At 34.6% G+C, this 25,135-nt stretch overlaps 1 protein-coding gene across 10 annotated transcripts in view; it reads left to right on the plus strand.

The window, feature by feature from the left end:
* The window catches only part of Birc6 (baculoviral IAP repeat containing 6), a 186,133-nt gene that overhangs the window by 73,644 nt on the left and 87,354 nt on the right, over positions 1-25,135 (plus strand). For 4 of the 10 annotated variants that reach the window (XR_008721423.1, XM_055618178.1, XM_055618208.1 and 1 more), the window contains 17 exons: positions 626-759; positions 1,551-1,697; positions 5,446-5,633; positions 6,370-6,693; positions 6,919-7,018; positions 9,095-9,309; positions 9,447-9,655; positions 10,059-10,405; positions 11,478-11,697; positions 12,227-12,360; positions 13,318-13,455; positions 15,493-15,620; positions 19,418-19,549; positions 20,853-21,068; positions 21,794-21,977; positions 22,316-22,471; positions 24,094-24,227. Coding sequence is in view for 9 of the 10 variants with exons in the window: in XM_055618178.1 (XP_055474153.1) it covers positions 626-759; positions 1,551-1,697; positions 5,446-5,633; positions 6,370-6,693; positions 6,919-7,018; positions 9,095-9,309; positions 9,447-9,655; positions 10,059-10,405; positions 11,478-11,697; positions 12,227-12,360; positions 13,318-13,455; positions 15,493-15,620; positions 19,418-19,549; positions 20,853-21,068; positions 21,794-21,977; positions 22,316-22,471; positions 24,094-24,227 (3,106 nt within the window). In the remaining variant the exon portion in view is untranslated. The remainder of the gene's footprint in view (positions 1-625; positions 760-1,550; positions 1,698-5,445; positions 5,634-6,369; positions 6,694-6,918; positions 7,019-9,094; positions 9,310-9,446; positions 9,656-10,058; positions 10,406-11,477; positions 11,698-12,226; positions 12,361-13,317; positions 13,456-15,492; positions 15,621-19,417; positions 19,550-20,852; positions 21,069-21,793; positions 21,978-22,315; positions 22,472-24,093; positions 24,228-25,135) is intronic. The other 6 variants (XM_055618201.1, XM_055618213.1, XM_055618192.1 and 3 more) reach the window with 5 other exon arrangements.

Raw genomic sequence — 25,135 nt, forward strand, 5'->3', positions numbered from 1 at the left:
CATTTTTTTTTTTTAAGGATTTTATTTTATTTTACATGTATGAGGGTTTTGTCTACATGTACGTGTATGCACCACATGCATAACTGGTTCCTGTAGATGCCAGTAGAGGGTGGTAGCTAACTCGGACCTGGAATTATGAATGGTTAAGAGCTATCATGTGGTTCTGGGAGTGAAGCACTGGTATTCTGTAACAGCAACAAGTGCTCCTAACCGCTAAGCTATTTTTCCAGCCCTTAGTCTTCAGATTTTAAAGTTGGACATTCCTTTATTTAGAATAATGCTTTTCTGATATGTTTAGTAATAAATCCTAATTTTGATGAAATTTTCCTTAAAATGTTTATTCTCTCTGTTGTCATTGCAGTGATGGAGTGGGAGAAAGGAGTGCTTATTTTTTGTTTTGATTTTTCCCTTCCATACCTCATGCTGTTGATAACAGTGTCACTGCATTGTCTGCCAGCTTATTTGAATCTTTTTTATTAACTCTCTGGATAACATTTTGGAATGTAGTTTTTCTCTCATGTTCAGTGAATTTGATGCCCCTTTTAGTCAACCTGCTTTGGAAACTAAATGGCTAATTTTTTAATTAAATGTCTGACAAGTAAGTTCTTCTTATTTATTATTTCAGATATGGATTATACAGCTCCCCCTTTGATCCAGTCCTTTTTGACTTGGAGATGAGTGGTTCTTCTTGTAAAAATGTATACAATAGCAGCATTGGTGTCCAGTCAGATGAAATTGATTTATCTGATGTTCTTTCAGGTACTGACTATTTTTATTAAGTGAATAAAACACAATTAGTTCTTTATTCATAAGTTCATCTTTTTAAATGTTAGATACTAAGTTTAAGTTACAATCTCTGTTGTAGCTACTCACACTTTTGTCTTCAGAACACTAATGTTTTTTTTTGTTGTTGTTTTGTTTTGTTTAAGTACTTAACCATGATTCCTATGAACTGTTAAAACAATTTGATTTAGTATTTCAAATTTCTCTGTCTCTTTTCAAAAACAAAAACAAAAACAAAAAAAACTGTACAAGGACTACAGGTTGAATATACATAGTTTGAAAATCCAAAATATGAAATATATGTCCATCACATTAGTGGTCAAAAGTTTCAGAATTTTGAGTTTTTTGGAAGTGCAGAGTTACAGATCCTTTATAGTGAAGTGTACAAATATTAAAACAAAGAAGCTGTTTTCAAAATTTAAAACAAGTCATGATCCAGTTGAATAATAATTGGTGTTTTGTTGCAATCAATAAATTATTACTACAATTCAGGGTAGTTTCATTGCTCAAAAGATTTAGTTTGATACGTGCTGTAAGTTTCTTATTACTGTGAATCCTACCAACTTGCTTTCATTCAGCTCTGTTTTTGTATGAAGGAAGCTAGTTTCTCTGTTTATAGGTTTTCTGAATGTGCTCACTGTTGAAGTAGTGTATGAGGATTGTGCATTTTGTGGTAATTAAACTTGATATAATAGTCATGATTATTGCTACTTCATATCTTTTGTAGATTATTTTCATTAATTATGAGATTTTTCTTTCTGCACCAGGAAATGGAAAAGTCAGCAGCTGCACAGCTGCTGAGGGAAGTTTTACATCTCTCACTGGACTCTTAGAGGTTGAACCCCTGCACTTTACTTGTGTGTCTACTAGTGATGGAACCAGAATAGAAAGGGATGATGCAAGTACGTTTACTGGTATATACCTTCTTTTATTACATTTTTTTGTGCAGTAATATACAAAAATGATATGGAGTTATTTAAATTCAAGCATATAATATGTATGTAAATTTTAGACCTCTCTTGCATGGTAAATAAAAGACCTATGCTTGACAGGGATGTTTGGAGGCAATACAATGAGTAGTTTTTTATTCAAGGTAAGTTCATGTTTTTTTTTCCTATTACCCAGTAACGCACTCCCTTAAATCCTTTTGTTTTTATGTGAATGCATTTTAAGAAAAATTTATAATGGGAAATATCAACCAAAATGAAAATAGAAGGAAGAGTAAGGTAGAGTACATAGTTCCATAGCTATTTTCAACCATTAGAAGTTGGCCAGTTTCGTTTTTGATTTTGATATGCTGATGTTTCTTGTTACAGTTAAAGGCAGTAGTAGTTTTGTTTGGGTTTTACCTGCCCATAATCACTGGATACTGAATACAGGTTGGGCTCTATAACAAGAGCCTGTCTTAGTGAGGGCTTGCAAGTGTTGAAATGGGTGTAGTATATATTAGTATTGATTTAACAGCTTCACTTAACAAATCTGTAAGACATGCCAATGTTTATAATTCTTTAAAAACAATTCTGGGCCCTCCCCTTACATTTTAGGATTAGTGTATGTTAATAATTCTAATTTGGCACAAATATTTAAAGTTTTTATTGTAAAGAACATTTGTACTTTGGCCTAAGTCTGCATTTCCTTTGTAGGACTTGAATAGTATCTTGAACTGATTTTACTCACAAACTTATTTAAGCAGGTACCATTTCAGCCTCTTCATTAAATTAACAGTCCAAGGTTTAGCTCCATGGGAGAGCACTTGCTGAGTGTGCTCAAGAATCTAGAATAAGTCCAGTCTTGCCAAAGAATCAAAATTTTAAAACTTCATCAAAAATGTGGTTTCCAGGAGAAGTCATAGAAGTTTATAATTTTGGATTTTGCCTATAGAAGGGATAGAGTTTTAAAAGACTAGAAGTTCATTTTAGTGTATTGTCCTTCAAATTTTGTGTTGTACCTTTTCATTGTGGAGATAGCCACTAAATTAAGTTAAGTAATGTGAGGGATGAAACTTCAGATTTTAAAATACATATTAATGAATTGAGGTTCTAGTTAGGTCAGAATTGCTTGTTTTCTTACACTGTAGTCATTTCAAAAAGCTTACAACAACCTCTTAACTTAGAAACCATGGTCTTTTTTTTTGTAACCTGTCATGAGATTAGGTATGAATTTTTAAAAAGTTCATGTTTGAAGCCGGCCGCAGAGTCACACGCCTATAATCTCAGTACTCGGAGGCAAAGGCAGGTGGATCACTGTGAGTTCAAGGCCAGCCTGGTCTACAAAGTGAGTCTAGTACCACCAAGGGTACACAAAGAAATTCTGTCTCGAAAAACAAAACAAAGAAATAAAAGTTCATGTTTGAATTAGTAATGTTTTGAAGAGGTTAAAAATGTAAAATTATTGAGACATTGAGATGGCTCAGGAGTAAGAGATACTCCTGCATTGGAGGACCCCTTTTTGGTCTCCAGCACCTACCTGATGGCGCACTACTGTCTGGAACTATAAAGTTCTGGGGGATCTGACATTTTCTTTTAGCTTCCATTGACACTAGGAATACATATGGTAGGCGGACTTTATAGATATTAAGTCAAAATACTCATACAGCTCAAAAAAATTTAATGACAAAATATTGTCTGAAAAACTTTTTTCAATCTCTGGTTTATCCTCTCCTGCAAAGCATCAGTGGAACTATTTTTCTTCTTCATAGGTAGTCTCTGCATATAATTTGTTTATTCTTTACAAACATAGCTTTTGATAGATACTGCCAGATTATCTGAGTTTCCTCATTTTTTGGTGTAGACTAATGAGTAACTTTACTTTCTCACTTTATATTCATTATCTATAAATGAGAAGATAACAGTATCTTATACACATAAAAATACAGTCGCAACTAATAATCTGCTTAATTAACACGTACTGTTTTGAAGATTTAATAGTTTGTAGAAGTCACATGTTTATAGTGGTGCTGGTACCAAACCAGGTTCTACCACTGTAAGCTTAGCAACTCTATGTCATTGTTTCCTCAACTAAAGATTTGAATCAGGCCATTTGCCTCATGCAGTTAGTTTATGGTCAGTGTGATAATTTAACAAGAATGTTGTTTAGGTGCTAGGCTTGGCATGTCTTTACTCCAGCACTCAGGAGGCTGTGTTCAAAGTCAGTGCAGTCCGTGGACAGATTTCCAAGACTGCCCAGGCTATGCAGGAAAATCCTGCAATTAGGAAAACAAAAATATTAAATAGGTAGGTAGGTAGATTGATTGAGATAGATAGATAGATAGATAGATAGATAGATAGATAGAAAGAAAGAAGAGTATAATTTAGTAATGTATACAGAATGTGCTATCATTACAGTAGTTAACCTTTCCCCAATCAAACTTTTTTGTAAAGGCATGTAATAATACAAATATTAAAATATTAGTACTTTATTTGACTGGCCTTTTATTTAATGCTAGAATAAATTATAAAATTAAGTTTTTACATGAAAAATTTTAAATGTTTTATAAATATAAAATGGAAAAGCATTCATTTATAATGATTGATGAATTACTTTCAATAGTCAAAAAAATTTCTTTTACTGGTTTTAATGTTTATGAGTAAGCACTTTGGACTAGATTTGAGTATGTGTAAGACATACATTTCTCCATTTGTTCTAGTAAGCTAGAGGTAGAAAATAAGGTTTTATATATATATATTTTATTTTTATTTTTTTTTCCTCTGTGGTCCTCATCTCTGTCTATTCTGTAGATTAAAATAAAGAAATTAAGGCTGGAGAGGTGGCCCAGCCATTAAGAGTACATTTTGCTCTTCCAAAGGTCCACGGTTCAGTTCAGTATATGTATATGGTGTTTTATAACTGTATAAATTCATTTCTGGGGACTCTTCTGACCTCTGTACCACCAGGCATACACATGGTGCACAGACATACATGCAGGGAAAACACTTATTTACACAAGAAATAAAAAGAGTTTTCTTTAAAAGAACAATGAACCATCTTTTTTCTGTGTCATTAATATCCTTAAAATTTAACATAATTCTTGTGGGGAACTTTTCATTTTTCTTTTTTGAGACAGCATCTTACTATGTGACCCTGGCTGGCCCTGGCTCATAGAGACATTCATTTGAGACAGCATCTTACTATGTGACCCTGGCTCATAGAGATCCTTCTACTCTGAGTGATGGGCTTGAAGGCATGTGTACCATGCCCACTAAGTAGGGAAGCCCTTTTGAGGACTGAGAGTGCTCAATTTTTATATTATATAAGATTGAGGTTTTTTTTTGTTTTTTTTTTTTTTTTGATCATTTCTTCTATACCAGAAATACATATGAATTGAGAAGTAAACAACTCGAAATCTTTGATTTGGGATTCCTTCTAGGACCCACTCAGAACTTGAGTATCAATATTGATATCACCATGTTGTAATGTTCATATGTGTATGGTGATACGGTGATACGGTGATACTGGTGATTGAAACTAGGTCTTTGTGTCTGTCAGGCAAGTGCTCTGTCACTGAATGACATCCCAACCTTTTTTTTTTTTTTTTTTTTTTTTTTTGTTAGTTGTACACTGTATATAGTCTTAATGTTAAATATTGTACTTTGATCATGTACCTCTATGGGCCTTTTCTTCATCCTGGTGTCTTTGTTTTGTTTTTCCCTTGTCTTATGGCAGTGAGTTCCTTCGGGGTTACTCCTGCAGTAGGTGGACTATCATCTGGGACAGTTGGGGAAGCCTCGACAGCCCTGAGTTCAGCAGCCCAGGTAGCTTTGCAGTCTCTCTCTCATGCAATGGCTTCAGCCGAGCAACAGCTACAGGTGCTGCAAGAGAAACAGCAGCAGCTTTTGAAGCTTCAGCAACAGGTTGGAGACTATTTGGCTCTTTGTTCATGCTGTCTCTAAACTTCAAAAGCTGAAAAGTACTGTAAAAATGACCATTATTTTCTTAAAGGAAATAGGTTGTCCAGTCTGAGCTAATCTTTTTCAACAAAAAATTGAGGTAAAGTCTTTGTGATATGTTACAATGTATTGAAATTATGTGAATGCATTCTATTTAATGTGACTGAGAAAAAAAGGATACTTTTTGTTGAATTTTGAAGTGAATTTTATTTTATGTTTGAACACTCTTGTAGAAACATAGTTACCATTTACTATTTTCATGAAATGGAGAATGTAGAACAATATAAAATGTAGGGCATTCACTTGATTCTAAGTACAGCAGTAACGAATGTTGTTTATTGATTTAATTGCTGACTAAATGCAACCTGTGCAAATTTCCACTTAAATTGTATCAGGTCATTCAACATTGAATCCACTTTTGGTTTGTTTTGTTTTGAGCAGAACTTGGATTCATTATTTCATGTAATTGTTCTGCTTGCTTTTCATTTTTTGAACATCTTCTAGTTCCCTAATATTTAAGAAATTTTTGTATAGTATTTTAAGAAGTATTTCTAACAAGGCAGTGCTTCATGTGTTGAGTCTAGTTTTATCTCGTGTAACTAGCTAATCTCATTTAACATCATTATGTATAATCATTGAGTGTTCCTCACAAATTAGGTAAATCAAGATTCTTCTATAATTGTTGCTTTTACTTTTACAGAAGGCAAAGCTGGAAGCCAAGTTGCACCAGACAACGGCGGCTGCAGCTGCAGCAGCATCAGCAGCATCAGCAGCAGGTCCTGTTCACAACGCTGTGCCTTCCAACCCAGTGGCTGCTCCTGGATTTTTTATCCATCCTTCTGATGTTATTCCACCTACTCCAAAAACAACACCACTTTTTATGACTCCACCACTCACTCCGCCCAATGAGGCAGTTTCGGTTGTGATTAATGCTGAACTTGCACAGCTTTTTCCAGGCTCGGTCATTGATCCTCCAGCAGTGAATCTTGCTGCACAGAACAAAAATTCCAACAAGTCTAGAATGGTAAATGGTACTTTAATAAAATGTTAACTTAGATTCTAATATTTTTAAATAAATTCTAACTTTGTAAGTCAAATGATTAAAATATCAGCAAATAACAGGTCATTTTGCTTTCATAAAGCATTTACAAATTTATATGAGGAAATGAGACGTTAATCTAATGTTAATAGTTAGAAGGTTTCTTAGAGCAAGATTATCAGTACAGAGTTATATTGTTTTGTTTTCTAGAATCCACTTGGTTCTGGTCTGGCCCTTGCAATTTCTCATGCCTCACATTTTCTTCAGCCTCCACCTCACCAGTCCATTATTATAGAGCGAATGCATTCAGGTAATCTTTACATTTCTATTATTATTATTGTTGTTGTTGTTATTATTATTATTTTGCCTAGTCTGTTGTCCCTTTTCTGACTTACTGCAAATAAATCACATTTGCTATCAAGTAAGTACATTCTACCAAGAATAAGAAGTACAGAAGGTATAGATTGTATGGGTTGGCTAGTTCTGTGGAAACAGATTAGTCTGTAAGTCTTGCGTATTGAAATATGAATGATACAAATAGTCTGCTTAAATTGTAGTTGCTCAGTTACCATTATACTAGTAATTAGGTGATTAAGCATTATCCTAACACTAGCATACCTGCATTTGTGTCATGTAGTATTGCAGAAATCTACAATTGGGATGGCTGCATGCATACTTACAAATAAATTTTAGCCACTTTAAACTTTCTAATTCTCCTAGTGTTTAGGTCTATACTACAGCAACAGCAAAATTTTGAAATATATGTAGGAGGAAAATGGATATAGCTAAATCTGTGTTTTTCATTATAGGATCAATTGAATTTGCTTTAGAAGAGAGAGTTTAAAACTTAGAAAAGTCTCTGCACATTTAATTATGAATTGGTAGCAGTATTAGTGCTGATGGCATGTAAAGGGAAAATTTGTTGCTCTTTATGTGAATAGTTGTTTATATTGTAGTTTGGTTTTAACCCACGTAGACAATTGAATCATATGAGCCCCTGAGGAAGTGAACTGTGGTTTTATTTATCGTTTAGGAAAGTATTGGAAATTGCCTTGTTTTCTTCTATCATAGTTCTATTAAAAACAACACTTCTTAAAACATTTAGTTGTTTTTTTTCCTCTGCAAAGTGTAGATGGTAGAGTTTGCTAAACTGCCCCTCATACCAGTTTAATGAAAAAGAATTGTTATTATTAATGATTTTCATTTCACTAATAGATTTTTGTTATTGTTGTTGTGCAAACAAAAAACACCAAAAATGCAAGTCCGTTCTCAACTTTTCTGATAGGATGCTGTATTCCTTCTGGGGCAGCCACAGCCTCTGAAGACCTTTTTTGAAGCATTTTTAATTGATTTTTCATTTGTGTGTATGTGTATGTGCACATACGTGCGCATGCATAAGCTTGTGAATGGGTGTGTTTATGTATACCATAGGTGTGCTGGTGCTTGTGGGAACCAGAGGAAGTCCAGTCCCATGTAACTGGAGTTACAGGCAGTTGTGAGTCACTTGATATGGGTGTTTGGAACTGAACCTGCAATCTGTACAGAGCAGTACATACTCTGAACTGCTGAGCCAGCTCTAGCCCCTTGCACATTTAAGTTAATAAAAATAATTTTTTTTTAAGTATTTAAAAAGTGTGTGTCTGTCTGTGTTTCTGTATGCGTGCTTTTGTGTACCTGAGTGCAGGTGCCCACAGAGTACAAGAACTTTGGATTTTCTTGGAGCCAGGGTTATAGTTGATTGTGAGCCAGCAGCCTGATGCGGGTGCTGGGACTCACACCTGGTTTTGGGGAGAGCGGCATGAACTCTTAACTGCAGAGTCTTGCTTTTTAATGGTAGCATTACAGTGTAATTCCAGCCATGCTTTCCTGTATATACTAGACCCAATATATTAGACCTACCTTAGAAGTTAGCAAGACTTTTAGAAGTGAAGGTACATAACACATGTACATAACACATAACACATGTTGGTATGTCCAGTCTATCTAGTGGTGAAATTAAGACAAAAAATATTCAGTGTTGGAATAAAGGACAGATTGGTATTGTATAGGTTTACCTCCTAATTCATTTACTGATTTTGTAATATTTGAAATAATGACTTTCATTCTGTAGTTGATTGTTTTCATATTAAAAGTCTTAAAATTTTTTACTTTAGGCTTTTAAAACTAGTAGAGTTTTGGGCAAGGGATCAAATCTCAAGCCTTGACATACTAAGCAATTAGAAAATTTATTAATAAATTTTGATAAGGCTGCTTAGCTCGTTCTCTTATTTATAGTTTAATAACTTGATACTTTTTATTTTAAGAAGAATTCTTTATTGTTTTTGAATCTAATATATATTTGGTTATTTGATCCATTTTTGATCGAACGCTACTCTTTCCTTTACAGGAGCCAGAAGATTTGTGACCCTGGATTTTGGAAGACCTATCCTGTTGACAGATGTACTGATTCCCACTTGTGGAGACTTGGCCTCCTTATCAATTGACATATGGACACTAGGAGAAGAAGTGGATGGAAGGCGTTTGGTAGTGGCAACTGATATAAGCACCCATTCACTAATTCTTCATGACTTAATACCACCACCTGTGTGCAGATTCATGAAGGTAAAGAATATGTTTTCCATGTTTCTTAGTAATACTTCGACATATTGTTAAAGTGTTTATCTGTGTCTTTGAAAATACATAGCTCAGATTTTAAAATTTTATCACATGTGTATGCAAACTTTAATTTTTTCTTTTAGATAACTGTCATTGGACGTTATGGAAGCACAAATGCTAGAGCGAAAATCCCTTTAGGATTTTATTATGGCCATACCTATATCTTGCCTTGGGAAAGTGAACTGAAGCTGATGCATGATCCTTTAAGAGGCGAAGGAGAATCTGCCAGTCAGCCAGAAATTGACCAGCATTTAGCAATGATGGTTGCTCTACAAGAAGATATACAGTGCAGGTTAGTGGATTATTCCTCATGTTTTGTTAAATTATTTCTGCCACGGAGCAAAAAGGAGGATGGACATGTGCAGTAGGATTGAAAGCATGAGAATGTTGTTGGCTAATTGGTATTATTTATTAATATTTGTCAACAGTAGGTTTTCTTGTTCTTAAGGTAGGGTCTCTATTCATTCCTCTGGTTGGCCTGCAAGTGACTGTGTGGACCAGATTGTCTTCCAACTCAATGGCTGTCCACCTATGCTTTTAGAGTACTGGGATTGAAGGTGGTTGCCATAGTACCTGGCCCAACAATAATTATTCATACTAGTTGTGCTTTAATATATTTTAAGAGATGTGCTTTTTAGTGTGTAGATATCAAAGAAGACTGAAGGAGTGACTTCAGACTTTATTTTTACCCATAGATATAACTTAGCCTGTCATCGTCTGGAAGCTCTTTTGCAGAGTATTGATCTTCCTCCTCTCAACAGTGCGAATAATGCACAGTACTTTTTGCGAAAACCAGACAAAGCAGTTGAGGAAGATAGTAGAGTCTTTTCTGCTTATCAAGATTGTATTCAGCTACAGCTTCAACTAAATCTGGCTCATAATGCAGTACAGAGGCTCAAAGTAGCCATAGGTGCAAGTCGGAAGACATTGAGTGAAATAGCAGTTCCAGAGGACTTGATTCAGACGTCGTCCACAGAGCAGTTACGCACCATTGTCAGATACTTACTGGACACCCTGCTCAGCCTTCTTCACTCTTCTAATGGTTTGTATTTGGCTCTGTGTTTTGGGTACATGATATTACTTTCTGGGATTTTTTTTTTTTTTTAATGAATATATGGTACTAGAGATTGAATCGCTAGATTATACGTTATAGGCAAGTGTCTAGACATATAGGCAAGTGTCTAGACATATAGGCAAGTATCTGTCTAGACATTTTAATTTGATACCCTGTTTAATGTATTTATGAAATTTTTGTAGATTGACTCATTCATTTTCTCCTTGAAGATTTTTGTTGTTGTTACTATTTTTCTGTATTGAATATAGGGCTTGGCACATGGTAAATGGATGTTTTTTCTACTGACTGCGTCCTGATGCCCTTTATTCTAATGTTTCAAGTCTTTTTTTTTCCCCCATTTTCTTTTTGGTTCTTTTGAGATCAGGTTTCTCTTTGTAGCTCTGGCTGTAACTTTTTAGACCAGGTTGGTGTCAAACTCAGAAATCTACCTATCTTTTATTCTAATGTTTCTTAAATTAATTTTAATTAATTTCCCAGCTTTGTTACATTATTGTGTATCAGTGTTTGAGTGACAAAGTATTAAGCATTACATGAAAGTAGAATAGTGAAAATATGCTGCTCTCATAAATGAGTGGTTTTCTAGCCATGAACTATTTTTTAGTTACTCATTCATGTTATTACTCCCTCTCCTAAGATATCTGATCTTTAGCTGAGTGCAGTGGCACATGCCTTTATTCCCAGCACTCAGTCAGAGGCATGTGTATCTCTGTGAGTTTGAGGCTAGCCTGGACTACAAAGTGAGTCCAGGACAGCAAAGGCTACACAGGAAAACCCTGTCTCATAAAACAAAAAAGACCTATATTCACTTGTAAGGGAATTTTGTTAAACCTGATCCAGAAATAAAAAACAACAATGTATGTGCTATCTCTTCCTACTGCTAAGAATTTTACAGTTAAATTCTATATGAAAGGATAATTCACTAAATATCCTATTGTTAGTGGTTGTTTGGGAGGTTAGTGGTTGTGTATATATGTGTACTGGTATTGGTCTGACACTGAGCGCTAAGATAAGTCATTTATTTGTTTCTTTCTTGTACCAGGGCATTCTGTTCCTGCAGTTTTACAGAGTACCTTTCATGCCCAGGCCTGTGAAGAACTCTTTAAGCACTTGTGTATCAGTGGAACCCCAAAGATACGGCTGCATACTGGCCTTCTCCTTGTTCAGCTGTGTGGTGGTGAGAGATGGTGGGGCCAGTTTCTTTCTAATGTTCTTCAAGAACTGTATAATTCAGAGCAGCTTCTCATCTTCCCACAAGATCGGTATGTTGGAGATATCGGTGGTGTTTATTATAAATGATTTTTAATTCTGGTGTCATTGTCAGAGTTTGAAATTTTGTTTATGTGGATAGTAAACATGGAGGAAATGTAAAATAGTTATTCTCATGGTTTGTGGAGTACTAAATGAAGAATGTGAGCTCTAATGTGTAAAATATAATATATATGCTATAGTTTGTTCACCCTCTTTGAATTTTTGGATCACTCTGTGATTTTATAAGTCTTACTATGATTTTTCTTTTAAGACTGTGCTATGTCTTATGTATTAAATGTGATTCTTCAGGCTCTTACAGAGTTTGTTTTCTGCTAAGGGGTAGCATTAGGAAATATAACCAATAACTAGAATAGAACCTGATTTTATATCACTGCTCCTGATAGAACTCTTTCTTACTAACTTACTAATGAATGGTTTTTAAGAAGCACACAGTTTATAATAATTCCTATGTGAACCTATTTTAAAGTAGAACAATTTAAGTTGATTCTCAGTGATCATTTTCTGTGTGTCCGTTTTTAGGGTCTTTATGTTACTTTCCTGCATTGGTCAGCGATCCCTTAGTAACAGTGGAGTATTAGAAAGCTTACTTAACCTCTTGGATAATTTATTGTCACCTCTTCAACCAGAATTAACCATGCACAGAAGGACAGAAGGTATTACATAAAGTGACTGTTTTTAGTAACTCTTAAGTACTGTTTGTATGAAATATTTCTGATATACTTACTGTAATATACAGTAAATATTATCATATTTGATGTAGGCTTTTTAGAATGAATAGCTTTCTTGTGGTTGACTGCCAAATAATCTTTTTAACTCATTATTTGAGGTGTGAATTTGCATGTTTTGTTTTTTATTTGCCTATCTTGTGGTTTGTTTGTTTTTGAGACAGGGTCTTTATAGGCCTGTCTGCCCTGAAAATTGATATGTAGGCAGGATTGCCTTCAAGTCAGAGATTCTATTTCTGCTTCTCGAGGGCTGTGATTCAAGTTGAGCACCATCATGCACAACTTTTTTTTTTTTTTTTGTATTTTTGAGACAGGATTGCTCAGTGGAGCCTTGGCTGTCAGACTCTTGCAGACAGGTTTCCTTCTCCTTCCCTCCCCTCCCCATCCCTCCTCTACTCTGTCCTCCCTCCTCTCTTCTCTCTGTTATTATGTAGATCTGGCTTGTGTGGAACTCATTATGCATCCCAGGATGCTTTGAACTTACAGAGATCCACCTACCTCTGCCTCCTGAATGGTGAATGTAGACATTTTTGTAATCTTTTACCCTCATCATGTGTTTGAGAATTAAAGCACATTTCTCTTCTGGCCAATGATAGGGTTCATTTGAGTATGAAATAAGCAGTAGAACATAGTTTGTTAGTGTGAATTATATGGTGTGGTATTCATTTTATTTTAGTTTCTATACCTTGTGTCCTATACCTTGTTTTGTATTCTGTTCTTTATTATCATTGTTTTGTATCCTAAACTAGACCATGAGTGTCTAGTTTTAAGATATGTTATTTTGGTGTTGGTCATAATACAATGTGTTCTTTATTTGTAAGATGTTTTCTCAGTTTTCCTTAGGAGTCACATTTGCTTGAATTTTCACCTCTCTTTTTCCTCTAGGAGTCCTGGACATTCCCATGATCAGTTGGGTTGTTATGCTGGTGTCCAGGTTACTGGATTATGTTGCCACTGTTGAAGATGAAGCAGCAGCTGCAAAGAAACCTTTGAATGGTAAAGACAGGGAGAGGTTTCTGACAGGTATCAGAAGTTTATAATAATGTGTTGGTGGGGATTTTCAATGACTCTACATTTGTTCCTGATCTGGCTAGTATCCTGGAGATAACAGATGTATGTACTTTATGTAAAATATGAGTTAATCTGCTGAAAGATAGAATTTATATTTAATGGACAAACTCCTTTTTCTGGATGTGTATTTTTTTTCCCCCAAGACAGGGTTTCTCTGTGTAGCTCTAGCTGTCCTAGGAATTGCTCTATATACCAGGCTGGCCTTGAACTCAAAGATCCACCTGCCTCTGTCTACTAAGTTCTGCCACCACCGCCTATCCTTTTTTTATGAGGTTGTTTTGTTTTGTTGGGGGGATGTGAATTTTAATTAGTCAGTGTATCTGTATTTTTCACATTCTGCACCCATACTACTTTATAAGAAGTAGAAACGAGTTTATATGGAAAGGGAAATTGTGGAGGATTATAATTTTTGTTTATTATTATTATTATTATTATTATTATTATTATTATTATTATTATTATTTTTCTCACAGAGATCCACATGCTTCCCTATGCCTTCATGGGTGCTGGGATTACCAGCATGTGCTATCATGTGTGTGTTTTTGTTTATTTTTGAGATTGTATTTTAATTATAATTCTCCGTTTCTTTCCCCTCTCCATTAAAAGTTTATTCTAATGTAGTATGCCATTTTTCTTAATCACAATTCAGTTCAGTTCTTTTAATTAGCTAAAATTGTTCTTTATACTTACATTTGGATATTCCTATGGTTATTATTTTTTAATTTTTAGTAGGTTTGGAGGACAAAGCAGTTTACAATTGGAAGAAAATCAGACATCTAAAATCAAGTGAATTTTGCATGTATTACAATTTAAAATTTTTATAATAAAATAGTTGAGGCAGTTGAACCGAATGTCAAAACCTAAACAGAAAAAGTACATATTAGTAGCTTTTGGACGATGAATGAGAATTTTCAGATGCAGCGAGTTTGTCTTATTTGGTGTTTAAAAAAAAAAATGTCTGTGCATGATTCTGTTTCTTCAGTTACAGGATAAAGTGTTAAACAATAGCATTGAGTTAAATGTAACTACAATTTAAAGTTGTATGCAATAAGTTGTATTGGAAGTCTTAATGTTAATTTTTATTGTTTGGTGTTAGAGAGGAAGATTGATGAGAGGACATTTTCAGTAATTGATGATTTTGAACTAAGTCTTGATTAATAAGTGTCAAAAATAGAAAAACATTTTAAAATTATAAATAAATTAATCAGAAGAGGGGATTTGTATCGGGGTACACCTGTAATTCTGGGTGTTGGGAAGGCACTGATTGCCTTCTGAGTTACAGCTAGCTAGAGCTGTATACATAGTGAGACCCTATCTCAAAAATAACAGCAACAAAAAGGATCAGAGGAAAACAATGTGTGCTTTTAGGCGAGACTAAATGAAAGAGCAATGCAGAATAGTATGGACATGTTATGAAACTTGTTATGAAAGAGCAATGCAGAATAGTATGGACATGTTATGAAACACAAGGTAAATGTGGTTATGCAGCCTGGCTTTTGAATGCTTAAACCCATTTCGTCAGTTATTAATCTGAACAGCCTTTTTTGCGACAGTGTTTCTCTGTGTAGCCCTCGCTGTTCTGGCTTTGTAGACCAGCCTGTGCTTGAACTCAGAGAGCTGCCTGCCTCTGCTGTGATTAAAGGTATGGGCTACTGTTGCCCAGGAATCTTTTTTTTTTTTTTTTTTTCCCTTGAGACAGGGTTTCTCTGTGTAGCTTTCATTGTCCTGGACTAACTTTGTGGACCAGGCTGTCCTCAAACTCAAAGAGATCCGCCTGCCTCTGCCTGGCTTCAGATGAATCTTAAGCATTATGACAAAGTGTTTGGGAGGCTCAAGAAGAGACTGGTTGCAAAGCTCGTCTTTAAAGATAAAACTTTGTCTTGGTTGGACTTTTGTCTTGTTTGGCATATTGTTGTTTTGTTATTATTGTATGGAAGTTTCTTCAAAGTCATGTTAAACAGAAATACTAATAAAAGCTTTTCTTTTCAGGTAACCAGTGGAGTTTTATTAACAATAATCTGCATACTCAGAGCTTAAATCGAGCCTCCAAGGGAGGCAGTAGCCTTGATAGATTATATTCCAGAAAAATCAGAAAGCAGCTCGTTCATCATAAGCAGGTAATGGTCAGTAACTCTGTTTTAGTTTTGAGACTGTCATTTGGTATTACCCATTGACCTTAGACATTTAGCACGCTGCCTGTATTGTTGGTTTACCCATTTGTAAAATGACAAAAATACCGACTTTACTTAGTTTTTATATTCTTTAAACTTCTGGGTTTTCTGTTACTACTATTGAAGGGAATTATTTCACTTGTTTAAAGGGTTTTTTGAGTTAGTTTTCCTTACTCTGGCTTTCTTTCTATGCTGTTCCTTACCATGTGTTTTTTCATACACACCCAGTAGCAGTTACCCCTAAATTCCTATTGGCTTCCATTTGACTTTTGGCTGAAGTTGTTATCTGTCCCTCTAACTTTTAGATTTTAATTTCTTGAATATTAGATAGTATTGAATTTAATATTGCGGGACAACTTGTACTCATTTTCTCCTCCAGGAGAAAATGTGCTAAGTTAATTTTTTTCTTTTTTAAATTGCTAATTACATATTTTCGTCTTTTGCTTAGATAAACAGACATATTTTTCTGACATTTGTACATTACCACTTTTTCAAAGAGGCCTACTATGGTTAAACTGCATGTCAATGCAAGAGTTCCCAGAGTGTTCAGATTCTTTGTTTCGTTAATTTCTTCTGTTTTTTCATACATAATGTTGTATTTTGATGCTTTTAGGTTTGTACAGTGTAGTGTGTTTAACGATTTAAGGAAAATATTGGCAGGGAAGTATATAGTATATTTTATATTTCATCTAGCCTCTTTTCCTCTTAACTAAGTGGAATATATCAGTACTTTGCTTTGTAGATTTTGCTTTTTACTTTTTCTGTATTCATGTATTTTGCCTAAATAATGAGTGTCTGGTAACCAAGAGAGGCCAGAAGATACTGATATCATGTCTCCTAGAACTGCATTACAGATGGTTGTGAGCTGCCATGTGGGCGCTGGGAACTGAACCCAGGTCCTGTGAAAGAGCAGCAAACTGCTGAGCCAACTTTCTACCCATAGTACATTATTATTATTATTGTTATTGTTATTACTATTATCATTAGTAGCTAGCTTCCGGTTCAATCTTTATTCTAAAATCCATTTAAACATTTTCAAGATGATTAACCTTGTACTTTTTATAGATTAATTTTTCAGTTTTTTTAAAAATATAAACAATGCACAGACACACATATTTTTGTTCTTTTCTCCTTTTTGTGCTCACTTGTACATAAAAACTTTTTTTCATAGGTAGTCAGATATTAAGAGTATGATTCTATTATGTGAAATCTTATGTGTGAATCTGATATTTACAAACAGGCTACATAATCCCTCCAGAGTCAGCATGTGAACATTGTTTACCATATCATTTTTATCTGAAGATTTGCGCTTATAGCTAGGTCACCTTTTTTTGATACAGTAGGTATTTATAATAAGTTTTTTGAAAAATGTTTCCTCCTTCTTGGTGCGGTTCAGTAGTGGAGTATATGCACAAGATATTCTAGGTATTACACTTGATTTCCAAAAAGGAAATACTTCTTTCTCTTTCTCCCAGAGAAAGTTAGTTTTCTCAAAGTATAAAGTATGTCTTTGATTGTTGGTTAGAATATATTTTGTTGTATCTAGTATTCTAGTTTGTATATACTGCATATGTGCCTGAGAGTCAAGAAGAAGGCGTTGGATTCCTTGGAACTTCATTGTGAGTAGCTATGTGGGTGCTGGGAACTGAACTTGGACTCTCTGAAAGAGCAGGAAGTGATCCTAACACTGAGCTATTTCTTAATTCAGTTTACTATTCAAAAAAATTTTTATTCTGGATGCTTGGCTTGGCAGTTCAAAGGAGTACTTGCTGCTTTTGCAGAGGACCTTGGTTTTATTGGTGAACAATTCAAAACTCCAATTCCTAGGTACCCACACCCTTTCACCCCCAAGATTGGGTTTCTCTGTACAACAGTCTTGAGTGTCCTGGAACTCACTCTGTAGAGCAGGCTGGCTCTGAACCCTCAAGAGATCCACCTGCCTCTGCCTCCTGAGTGCCGGAGAGCTCCTCTTCTGACTCATTACAACCCCATACACTCTTGTAAGGAAAATATTCATACATATATAAAATAAAGTTTAAAAAAATGTGTGGTTTTAGTTCAACTGAGATTTAGTTTGGAAATCCATGGATCTGTGGTATGGAAAGCATTGGGACCTGTTGTTAATAGGTATTTTTGGCACTAACTTGTTTGTTTTTTTCATGTTTTAACCACTCCTTCCTCTGTTCCCTCAGTTATGAGCTGATTTGATAATTTCCAGGCAACAATGTGCCTTTCTCTTTTTCTTCTGAAGATTTATTTATTTAGCCCTTCTTTGTGCTTGTGCTAGGTTTTAGAACCTGGAATTTGCACGTTGGGCAACTGTTGTCTCAGTATGACAATTTTAAATTTGTCAATTCCTGCCAGGTGTGGTGGCTCACACCTGTAATCCTGGCATTCAGGGTGGCAGTGGCAGGTGGATCTCTATAAGTTTGAGGTCAGCCTGCTCTACAAAGCAAATCCAGGACAGCCCAGGGCTACACAGAGAAACCCTGTCTTGAAAAACAAAACAAGTCATTCCTTCTGCCTCTGCTTCTTGAGTAGCTGGGATTACAAGCTAGTGCCACCACCCATCTTGTGTTTAAGAGCTCCAGTTAGCTTAACTACGTCTAATTTGTATCATCACAAGTTTAGCTCTCATTTAAAGTTTCCATGTAAAACTCACTTGACACTGTGAAATGCCGTCATTTGCTTGTTGTTTATGAAGGTGAATATTTGGTTGTCAAAACTGAAAACTTGTATAAGTGGTTGGTGTGGGCCATTAGCATTGCTTCTGCATCTCATAACTGTAGCTCTGCAACAGTTTTTTTAAGGTTGTGCTGTGATTTGTCAGGGGGTATTTTTTGTAGGAAATAAACTTTTAAAAGTACGTGTGGTGACTAGACATCAGGTTGTCACTTTAGTCACAAATACTTTGGAAGCAACATGTATTTCAGTAAGAATTAAATTGTAATTGAAAATAAATTAATAGTTCTGTTTTCTTTTTGTTATATTTACTATATTAGTTGTAAACATTTTGAGATCATTTTCTGAAACTATGAATTGTAATTATTATGTTATGATATATCAGTATGATAGCTATGTTTTATCACTTACGATAAGCTATATTTTGAAGAATGTCATCACGTGGGGAACTTGAATAAAATGTACAAAATATCCCTATTATTTCTTAGAGCTGTAGATAAGTCTGAATTAAAATAGAAAACATTGTGGATCCTATGAAATGCCATAGGGGTAAAAGCACTTGCTGCAAAAGCATGATTTCTTTGGTTCAGAACCTGGACCTCAGTGTAAAGGGTTGGCAGAGAACTGACTCCACTACATTGTCCTCTGACCTCTGCACAGGTGACACACACACACACATTAAAAGAAATATTTAAAGAGGCTATAAAAAACTATTAAGAAAGACATACTGAGACATACTAAAAATATTTACTACTATAAAATGAAATGCCCATAAAAGCAAAGCTAAAAATTCTTCAGCAAAAAAATATTTTCCCTTCATTTAAAATAAATAGTTATGTTCTACTATTGGAAAAAGAAATCAGCTTGTTTTCTGAGAACCTCTTTTTTCTCATGGGTAAGTAACAAGTTTTAGTAATGAATGGAAAGATATTTTATTTAATAAAAAATTAAATTTTATTGCTAAATTATTTGAAATGTGAATTCTGAGAGATATATAGTAATTTAATTTTTGTTCTTAATGTTGATATTTTTAAGATTAAGTTGTTTATTTGTATTTTAAGCAACTTAACATACTAAAGGCAAAACAGAAGGCTTTGGTGGAACAAATGGAAAAAGAAAAAATACAGAGTAACAAAGGCTCATCATATAAACTACTAGTAGAGCAAGCAAAACTAAAGCAGGCAACCTCCAAGGTAAGATCTGTACCTTTCAGTGTAATCATAGATTTTTAATAATGATTGTGAAACCAAATAACATGTTGTTCTCATCAACATTCAAAATCAAAGTACTCAGCATTATTGAAGAAAAAGTTTTGTTGCCTCCACTGCCTAGTACATAATCTTCAAAGTGGATTTGAGTCATTAAGTTGTAGATGAATTAATGTGCACTTTTATGGATTGGTCATTTGACATTGATAGTTCTGTTATTTTTATGGTAAAATAAAAGGAATTATAAGTACGCTGTCATTATTTTAAAGAGGAGTGATATGTAAGATACTTGTCATTTCTTTTTTCTTCAGTGATGTTATGTAAAGATTTAGATTTGGAATTAAAATTTCTTTATATCCAGTGGTACAAATGACTCAAAAACTTCCATGTCTGAATTAAGTTCTAGTGATTTTTTTAAAAATATAATTAATTTTTTTTCTCATGGTAGTGTTTGCCTATAATCTCAATATTTATATTTAGTAGGCTGTAGGATTACAAGATGCAAGAGTATTCTCTCAAAAGTAGAGAAAACGAAAACACCCATTAAATTTGTATTCATTATTCCATATTTACATAGCACCTAAGTGACAATTGAATTTTAAGTTCTGAATTTTGTATTTATAAATTATACTTTTCTAGATTTTGAAGTAATTTGAAGTGACTATTTCTATTCATTTTGTATAAGTTCATTGTATGTTTTCGTAATATTTGTATTAAATATTAGATTTAATCTCTTTTACATCCTCTATGCAATTCTGTTGTATATCATGTACTTTAAATAGGAGATAACTCATGCCATTCAATATAGCTTTTAATTTTAACTTTTAGCCAAATGTGATATCTCATGCTTATAATCCCAACATCTGGGAGATAAAGGCAGAAAGATCAAAAGTTCAGGGTAACTTTAGAGTTAGCCTGGTCCCAAGAGACAGTTGTTTTAAAGAACACACTCCCCTCTCCCATTTTTTTCTTGGAAGTTTATGGTATAAATGAAAATTTTGTGCATTAAAAATTGTATGTAGCCGGGCTTGGTGGTGCACACCTTTAATCCCAGCACTAGGCAGAGGCAGGTAGATCTTTGTGAGTTTGAGACCAGCCTGGTCTACAAAGCAAGTCTAGGACAGCCAAGTCAACACAGAGAAAACCTGTCTTGAAAAAGAAAATTGTATGTTAGATATTTCATCTTACAAGAGTGTATGTGTGTGTGTGTGTATATATATATATATATATACCAAGATGTTTCCATTAAATAAACATTGTTCTAAGTCATGTATATTTCTGTGTGCAGCATTTTAAGGATTTGATTCGTTTGCGCCGGACGGCAGAATGGTCTCGTTCCAGTTTAGACACTGAAGTTACGACAACAAAAGAAAGCCCCGAGATAGAACCTCTTCCATTCACTCTGGCCCATGAGCGTTGTATCTCAGTAGTGCAAAAGCTTGTACTGTTTCTTCTCTCCATGGATTTCACATGCCATGCAGACCTCTTATTATTTGTCTGCAAGGTAAGTAAACTGTTTTGGTTTGATAATTGACTAAGAAGGAGTAGTTTTCTTTTTTCTGCTTTGTGTTTATTTTTCTTGTCTTTTGTGCCTTGAAAGATTTAAAAAGTTCATTTTACTCATTTTCTGATAAAACCAGATGCAATTTTTTCTTTAAAATTTGAGGGTTTGGTGCTAGCTGTAGTGATATACACCTATAATCCTGTCACTCAGAGAAGCAGAGGAAGGTGGAATTCTCTGTGTCCAAGGCCAGCTTGGTCTACAAAGTGAGTCCAGGACAGCCAAGGCTACACAGAGACACCCTGTCTCATAATACCAAAAAAAAAAAAAAAAAAAAAATGAGGGTTTGAAATGTAGATAATTTGGGAAGTGCCTGTCATTAATGTTTTATAAATTTATTTAGGAAATATATAAACATAAATGAGATTAATGAATAACTTTGAATGCCATGATTACTTTCTTGCAACACATTGCTTAATTGTAAATATTCACCCATATTTAAAACCAGCCACAAAATATGGCCCTGGTGGCTCAATCTTTTAATCTCACCACTCAACATGTCAGAGACAAGGATACAATATGTAATGCATAAGTTTTGTTGTTTTTATTTGATTTTAAGTAGTTTGATAGAAAAGGTTAACACCTGCTTTGAAAATATCTCGTCAGTGTTTGTTCTTATTTATTAATTTAAATGGTATTTAAGCACATGATTTCATAATGTGTTTCAGGTTCTTGCACGAATTGCAAATGCAACAAGGCCAACTATTCATCTGTGTGAGATTGTGAATGAGCCACAGCTGGAAAGACTGCTGTTGCTGTTGGTTGGCACTGACTTCAATAGAGGAGACATCTCTTGGGGTGGTGCTTGGGCTCAGTACTCCTTAACCTGTATGCTGCAGGACATTCTAGCAGGTTTGTCAGATGTAGCTTTTCCTATGTGTCAGGATTAGCTCATCATTGCTCAAGTCATGTCTAAATAAAATTGTAAGAGAATCCCTAAATGCATAAATGTTGCAGTAGCAACCATTTAAATTACTTTGTTTGACAGTGGGAACAGTGGTTTTAGAAGGTTGCTCAGAGACTACAGTGCACAGGTAGATAAGCCCCTGTTTGATTATTACCACCAATGGTATGCTTCCTAGTTCTTCTGTGACCTAGAAAACCACTGTGTTAGCTTCTTCATATGTTGCATACAGGTAATAAAAACATATAAATTATTAAAGTGGTTAGGACTGTGTCCTCCAATACAGGAGAATTGTTGGCTCCGGTAGCTGTAGAAGCAATGGAAGAAGGCACAGTGAGTGATGATGTAGGAGCAACAGCTGGTGACTCTGATGACTCCCTTCCACAGTCTTCTGTTCAGTTGCTGGAAACCATAGATGAACCTTTAACACATGATATAGCAGGTGAATTTTAAAATTATATTTAAAATAGCCTTTTCTCAGTCTTTTAAATGAAAATAGATTTCCTGTTGAGGAATATTAAAGTCATATAATTGTGTTTTGTGTTTTTCTGTTAGGTCTTTGAAAATAGGACCTTTTTAAAATAAACATGTTTTTCTATTAATTTCATAATATACTAAGCCTTTTAATGTAGTATAATTTATATATTTGCTTTCATTTCATAGCATTTCAAATATTCTCATATGTCACTTTAATTTCTTTTCTGTTGCTGTGGAAAAGCAATACCCAGACTAAAGCAACTTGGAAGGAAGTGTTTGGGACTAACTAGTGAGTTGGCTCACTAGTTAGGAGCACTTGTTTTGTTCCCATTACATAGTGCCTCACAACTGCCAAATGCAGGGAATCTGACTCCCTCTTCTTACTTATGATGGCACCAGGGACACACATGGTGTGGTACATACATGTAGGCAAAACACTCCTCTTAAAATATTTAAAAATAATAGAAAGGTATATTTTGCCTTATAAGTTGAAATTTGATCTCATCACTCAGGAAGTTATAGTGACAAGAGCTTGTTATAAGCCAATCACGTCACATCTGTAATCTGAAAGCAGAGGCGAGTGAATCCCTGTGCGCAGTTCACGTCATCCTTCTCATGCATTCTAGATCTTCGTACACTAAGGGTGGGTGGGTCTTTACGTCTCAGTTAAATCAACAAGAAAATCTCCCACAGGAAAGCCCAGATAATTCTAGATCTCAGGTTGACAGAAGAACATGTAAGTAGAAAACATATAGAAACTCAGTGTTGAAGACCTCATTGAGCGCTCCTGTTCTCTAATATCCAAACACTGTGTACTTTATGTATTTTTAAAATACACCCTCTTGTCACTTTCAAATAATTGTTCTTTAGTCATAGGTTCCCTCATAATGTAGTCCTTTTAGCTCATTCCTTCTTCATGTTTCCTACCAAGAGGCTTGTTCTGGACCTGATAGTAGAGTAGGGCTTTGCCATCAGTGTACTCTATTCGCTGCTCATGTTGAATTTTGTAATAACTATGCACCTCTGTTTCTAACCCTTTCTTAATCTAGTAAGGATAGATAAATGAAACATCTTTATGTACATATGCGGAAACTGGTAAAGGCTTAGGTTTACTGTATATTCTGTAAATATGTATTCAGTGAAAAGAAGGGATGAAAAAGTAATCACTGCCAGCTATAGAAAACTACTTAAAGATGGAGAAATCTGGGATCAACATAATTTCTAATATATAGTAGATATTTTATAAGTAAATAGTCTTACCTGCATGCTCAATGATACTGTGTAGTAAGTGCAACAAAAATATTAATCTATTTTAGGTATCCTAATTACTTTTGAATAGGAAAATTTATGACACTTTAAGAAGAGTAGATAATGTGTTCTTTTCATTATCTGCCATTGAATGTTTTTATAGTGTTGTAGAGTGATAAATTTGCATCGTGATTAATACTTAAATGTGAATGTTAGATATTTTAAGGTGTATATGTGTATATTCTATGTAAATTGTTTAGTTCTATAACTTAAAATAGTGTTTCATTTGAATTTCATGTAATATTATCTACCAGTGAAATCTCTTTTACTCATTTGAAGGTACACCTCCTCTGTCTTCTTTGGAAAAAGATAAGGAAATTGACCTTGAACTACTTCAAGATCTAATGGAAGTTGACATCGATCCTTTAGATATTGATTTAGAAAAGGATCCTCTTGCAGCCAAAGTTTTTAAGGTATTTTGTGTTAGAATGATTTTATCTTACTTTTTTTTCCTAGTAATTACGTGGAAGAGCAAAGATATCTTAGATGTTTTAAACTAAAGCAAGTAAAGAAACTTCTAAGATAGCTTCTGTAAACTTCTAGTTTTAGTAGGATAAAACTAAAAATCAGTAATAAGAGAAACTATAAAAGCTACCAAAATGCTTGGAGGCTAAACACAGTGTTGAATAAACAGTCATCCAAGAAATCATAGCAGAAATAAATAATAATAAATCAGAGACAAATGATAGTAACAGTGTGCCCTCTAAAAACCTCTGCGATATAGCCAAGGCCGTCCTAAGAAGAAAGTTTATAGCAGTAAGTGATCATGATAAAAATGGTATAGCCAGGCATTGTTGGCACACTCCTTTAATCCCAGTGCTTAAGAGGCAGAGGCAGGTGGATCTCTGTTGAGTTCTGAGTCCAGCCTAGTCTAAAAAGTGAGCCTAGGACAGCCAAGGCTACATAGAGAAACCCTGTATCAAAAAACAAAATGATAGCAAAAAAAATTGTAGCTATCAAATAAGTAACATAATGACGTATCTCAAGGCTCTCAAAACATGAGTAGCCAATCCTAAACACAGATGGCAAGAGATTAATGACAGACACTAAAGAACAATATACAGAATCAACACGTGTGAGTTCTATAAAAAGGTTAGTAAGCTGCCAAACTCTCAGCTATTCTAACAGAAAGAAAGGGTGAAAGGAAAATTATGCACATTTGCTCCAAAATGTACCTCATTGTTTGGCATAAACATTGAATTGAAGCTGTAGTAAGTACTTTGTTGTTCTTAAAAGACAAGCAAACAAACAATGGTAAAAGGGCTGGAAAACTGACTCGCAGTTAAGAGCATTGGTTGTTCTTACAGAGAATCTGGGCTTG

This window comes from Psammomys obesus, unplaced genomic scaffold (assembly GCF_907164565.1).
Source record: "Psammomys obesus unplaced genomic scaffold, mPsaObe1.curated_primary_1811, whole genome shotgun sequence".
Taxonomy (NCBI): Eukaryota; Metazoa; Chordata; class Mammalia; order Rodentia; family Muridae; genus Psammomys; species Psammomys obesus.